This window comes from Aulonocara sp. 'chitande type north' Nkhata Bay, linkage group LG6 (genome assembly GCF_057382095.1).
Source record: "Aulonocara sp. 'chitande type north' Nkhata Bay isolate Kocher_YH1m ecotype deep benthic linkage group LG6, A_spYH_male_GT1.1, whole genome shotgun sequence".
Taxonomy (NCBI): Eukaryota; Metazoa; Chordata; class Actinopteri; order Cichliformes; family Cichlidae; genus Aulonocara; species Aulonocara sp. 'chitande type north' Nkhata Bay.
The window spans coordinates 14,751,275-14,756,589 of NC_141349.1; the positions used below are offsets into that span (position 1 = coordinate 14,751,275).

The 5,315-nt window shown below is 44.2% G+C and overlaps 1 protein-coding gene across 2 annotated transcripts; it reads left to right on the plus strand.

Annotated features, from left to right (window-relative positions):
* Nucleotides 1–1,992: 1,992 nt before the first annotated feature.
* On the plus strand, nt 1,993–4,288 carry LOC147327479 (low-density lipoprotein receptor-related protein 1-like). 2 transcript variants are annotated; one of them, XM_086297549.1, is made up of 3 exons: nt 1,993–2,129; nt 2,572–2,716; nt 3,811–4,288. In XM_086297549.1, exons 2-3 carry the CDS (start codon nt 2,597–2,599, stop codon nt 3,946–3,948), a joined length of 258 nt encoding a protein of 85 aa, XP_086153675.1. In that variant the 5' UTR covers nt 1,993–2,129; nt 2,572–2,596; the 3' UTR covers nt 3,949–4,288. The 2 variants fall into 2 exon arrangements, with proteins under 2 accessions (XP_086153675.1, XP_086153674.1); XM_086297548.1 differs by lacking the exon at nt 1,993–2,129 and having other exon boundaries at nt 2,260–2,716.
* Nucleotides 4,289–5,315: the final 1,027 nt, after the last annotated feature.

Sequence of the window (5,315 nt, forward strand, 5' to 3'; positions counted from 1 at the left end):
ATGCGTTGTTATGGGTTAACTGTCCGTTGCCATGGGCTATATGACCGTTGCCATGGGTTAACTGTCCGTTGCCATGCGTTAACTGTCCGTTGCCATGCGTTTACATGCGTTGTTATGGGTTAACTGTCCGTTGCCATGCGTTTACATGCGTTGTTATGGGTTAACTGTCCGTTGCCATGCGTTAACTGTCCGTTGCCATGCGTTTACATGTGTTGTTATGGGATAACTGTCCGTTGCCATGCGTTTACATGCGTTGTTATGGGTTAACTGTCCATTGCCATGGGTTAACTGTCCGTTGCCATGCGTTAACTGTCCGTTGCCATGCGTTTACATGCGTTGTTAAGGGTTAACTGTCCGTTGCCATGGGTTACCGGTCCATTGCCATGGTAACCGGTCCGTTGCCATGGTAACCGGTCCGTTGCCATGGGTTAACTGTCCGTTGCCATGCGTTAACTGTCCGTTGCCATGCGTTTACATGCGTTGTTATGGGTTAACTGTCCGTTGCCATGGGTTACCGGTCCGTTGCCATGGTAACCGGTCCGTTGCCATGGGTTACCGGTCCGTTGCCATGGTAACCGGTCCGTTGCCATGGGTTACCTGACCGTTGCCATGGGTTAACTGTCCGTTGCCATGCGTTAACTGTCCGTTGCCATGTGTTTACATGCGTTGTTATTGGTTAACTGTCCGATGCCATGCGTTTACATGCGTTGTTATGGGTTAACTGTCCGTTGCCATGGGCTATATGACCGTTGCCATGGGTTAACTGTCCGTTGCCATGCGTTAACTGTCCGTTGCCATGCGTTTACATGCGTTGTTATGGGTTAACTGTCCGTTGCCATGCGTTTACATGCGTTGTTATTGGTTAACTGTCCGTTGCCATGCGTTTACATGCGTTGTTATGGGTTAACTGTCCGTTGCCATGGGTTACCGGTCCGTTGCCATGGGTTAACTGTCCGTTGCCATGCCTTAACTGTCCGTTGCCATGCGTTTACATGTGTTGTTATGGGTTAACTGTCTGTTGCCATGCGTTTACATGCGTTGTTATGGGTTAACTGTCCATTGCCATGGGTTAACTGTCCGTTGCCATGCGTTAACTGTCCGTTGCCATGCGTTTACATGCGTTGTTATGGGTTAACTGTCCGTTGCCATGGGTTATCTGTCCGTTGCCATGCGTTTACATGCGTTGTTATGGGTTAACTGTCCGTTGCCATGCGTTTACATGCGTTGTTATGGGTTAACTGTCCGTTGCCATGCGTTTACATGCGTTGTTATGGGTTAACTGTCCGTTGCCATGCGTTTACATGCGTTGTTATGGGTTAACTGTCCATTGCCATGGGTTAACTGTCCGTTGCCATGCGTTAACTGTCCGTTGCCATGCGTTTACATGCGTTGTTATGGGTTAACTGTCCGTTGCCATGCGTTTACATGCGTTGTTATGGGTTAACTGTCCGTTGCCATGGGTTACTGGTCCGTTGCCATGGTAACCGGTCCGTTGCCATGGGTTACCGGTCCGTTGCCATGGTAACCGGTCCGTTGCCATGGTAACCGGTCCGTTGCCATGGGTTAACTGTCCGTTGCCATGCGTTAACTGTCCGTTGCCATGCGTTTACATGTGTTGTTATGGGTTAACTGTCCGTTGCCATGCGTTTACATGCGTTGTTATGGGTTAACTGTCCGTTGCCATGGGTTATATGACCGTTGCCATGGGTTAGCTGTCCGTTGCCATGCGTTAACTGTCCGTTGCCATGCGTTTACATGCGTTGTTATGGGTTAACTGTCCGTTGCCATGGGTTATCTGTCCGTTGCCATGCGTTTACATGCGTTGTTATGGGTTATCTGTCCGTTGCCATGCGTTTACATGCGTTGTTATGGGTTAACTGTCCGTTGCCATGCGTTTACATGCGTTGTTATGGGTTAACTGTCCGTTGCCATGCGTTTACATGCGTTGTTATGGGTTACCGGTCCGTTGCCACTCTTCTCTTTCTTTGCTGTCTTAAGGCTTCTGCGAGAATGGTGGAACCTGCTTACAGACCTCCAACGCATTGTCCTCGCTTGCCATCTTCTGTTTGGCTTCCATGGGGTTTCCCACCCAACAACACAGGGGGCCTACTCACTCTGGAATAGCTCTGGTGATGCACGAGTAGTTGAACTTTTGACGTCCTCCCATTGTCCTCCATGCCTTTCCCTGTTTACATTTGTAAATATTAGGCTCAGGCAATGTGCTTGCAGAGTAAAGTGTATAACTGTGCATCTCTGAAAAATGTTTATATGCTTGCAAACAGCCGAATATTTGCAATCTAATCCAGCATTCTCCGCAATGGACATGCTGCAGTATATTCGATAGGTTTGATCAAATGGCCTTTTGACACAAAAGCTCATTTGAAAACCTTTGATATATGTTGTCTTGTTCTTGTCAATTGTACATAGCCAGTGCTGAGTGAATTTATGATATGGGTTTATGATAAGACACCTTTTAGTCACTCTAGCTTTCTTCTGAGGTTAGCACATCAATTCTTTTAAACAAGGGTCTGAATCTGCTTCTAAGATAATTGTTGATCTGTTTCTCTGCAGTGCCAAGGGCTTCCAGCACCACCGAATGACCAACGGGGCCATGAATGTTGAGATTGGAAACCCTGCCTATAAGATCTATGAAGGAGATCCTGATGATGATGCTGGGGAACTTCTGGACTCCGACTTTGCTTTAGACCCAGACAAGGTAACAAAGCTTAAAAAAGCCGTTTCATTACAAAATATCTGAAAATGCCTGGTAGTGGCTAACCATGCAGATATTTCCACATTTATGAGTCCTTTTGTGAGTTTTTTTTTTTTTAATGAATTGGTTTTGGTTGTGGAGTCATTATAGACAGTAAATAGACCCTTCTTTGTGATCTAAAGAACACTGGATGAAAGTAGCTGGGTTTCTCAATATATTCCTGTCCTTTGGACGTCTAGTGAAAAACAGTTTTCTGTCTTGACTGATCTGTAATCACTTTTCTACATTTATATCCAGTTTTTTGCCATCGAGATCACCACAGTCCAAATGCAAAAGCTTTAAAGCAAGACTTAGGAAACCAGTGGGTGTCGTTATGGTATTTACTTCTGGCATCTGTAATGAATTTTGGAATGAATATTGTTAGAATTATGTGAATCATATACTTTAGTTCTGATGAGTGGCTCCATAGTCTCATGGTTTACACGTTGTGGCTCGAGTGGTTTGTATACAGATCAATGCTTGGGCAAGATACTGAACCCTGAGTTACCTCTGTGTGTGTGAATGCATTCAGCAGATAAAAGCACAAGGCACTATATAAATACCATTTCTTTTACATTCACCTAAGAAGTGAAAAAATCTCCAGTTTAATCCCAGCTGGAGACAAAAATCCCTTGGGGGTGTCAGGAACGGAAATCCACTGTGAATAAGGGGAGCAGCTGAATAAAGCTTTTATGCTGGAGCCCTCATGGTCACTATATTCAAACACTTTTCACCACAATCATAAAACATCAAATGAGGAATTGTCCATAAAGTCCTGAGTGCTTAAAAAGAAGTTGCAAGTTCTTCACTGGAAATACACCTACTGGTTTGTTGGGGGCAGATGATTAGTGCCCAGACTTTCAGAAACAAATAACCAAACACAGAAAACATAACAAACCACAAATGTCTGCCAGGGTTTCAGCACTGAGCTGGGAAACATCTTGTTATTTATGCGAGCTGAGCCTATTTGAATAAGAAAAATACTGCTTCTTTCACAATATACCAAATCTTTTCATTTCTTTTGCCTGAGTCACTGAGAAATTTTCTTCACTCCGCAGCCCACCAACTTCACGAACCCAGTGTATGCCACCCTGTACATGGGTGCCCACAACAGCCGCAATTCTCTGGCGAGCACTGATGAAAAGAAGGAGCTCCTCTCCCAGGTTGACGAGGACATGAGCGACCCCCTGGCATAGACCTCGGCATGGACTGAACTCTGCCAACATTGCCCTGCCTTGCCCAACCTAGAGCCAGCGAGCTCTCTCATTTTATGCCTTTACCAACTGAAAAGAAAAGCAACAAAAAAACATAAAAACGAGAACACTGTATAAAATGTATAAAATGAAGAACTACTTTTTTTAAGTGATTGCAGTATTATATTTTGTTCTTTGACAAAAAGGAAAACAAATCCTCTGGTGACGGAAAAGAAACCATTTTATAGACATTTTATCCAGTTCTTTTTCATTTTGCTCACTTCCTCACAACTTCTCTCTCTCTCTCACACACACACACACACACACACACACACACACACACACACACACGACCCTTCTGAAAGCAGCATAAGTAGAGCTTATCCTACTTGGAAAGCCTTGATCTGATCTGATCTGGCACCTACCTCTGATCTCTGTTCACCCTATGGGTCAATCACACACTCACACACACACTTACTCGCTCTTCACCAGGGCACTGTGTGGTTTCTTGGCCAGCATGTGAATCAAATGACAGGTGGAAAAGGTGCTGGGAGAGCAGGAGGTGCAGCCCTCTGATCAGGGTGTGGCTCTGGCAGGACTCATTGGCCCAGCAGTCCTCTAATTTAGAGACACCAACAGGACACCAAGAGCTTCAAAAGAACTGTAGGTACTATATGTGCAGTGATCATAATACTTATTCATTCTGAACCAAGTAGCATTTTTACACTCACACACATTTACTAGAACAAAAGCAGGTCAGAACTGAATTACTTTGATGCAATAGTATTAGAAACATCTAGAAAAGCTAAACGATTATTTGATTTTACTCAATTCACGTTTCTAGGCAGCAAATAAGAGGTTGGCTAGCTCAGTTTATGGGGGTCTCTGTCAAACAAGTTCTTCACAGGCTCAACCGTACTGTATGCCTAATGTGGACTAATCTCATACAATCTTGTCAGTGCTCTTAATGCTCCTTTAGCATAACGCCTGCTGTTGAGACATCAGAAGTCATAATATACAGTCATCTTCTTTATAGTGAAGTAAAACTGAGTGATAAACAGTCAAAACTCTCCACTGTAGTCACACTATATGTATTTGTGCAACTTTTTTTCATTGCACTTAGTCTGCTAGGCAGCTAGTTTCTGTGTTGGATGGATTCTTATTTATCATAGACTGCATATAAAACATGGTCATACTCGCTACATTTAGAAGCCTGAATTTAGGAATATAACCGCTGCTGTAGTTTTTGGTACTTTTTTGGAGTCAGAAGTTAGCCCTACTGTATTTGGATACGAGGTGCAGAGTGTGCTAATGCTTGCAAGCTTGGTTAGCTTGCAACTGTTAGCTTGCAAGCTTAGCTAGCAAACTGT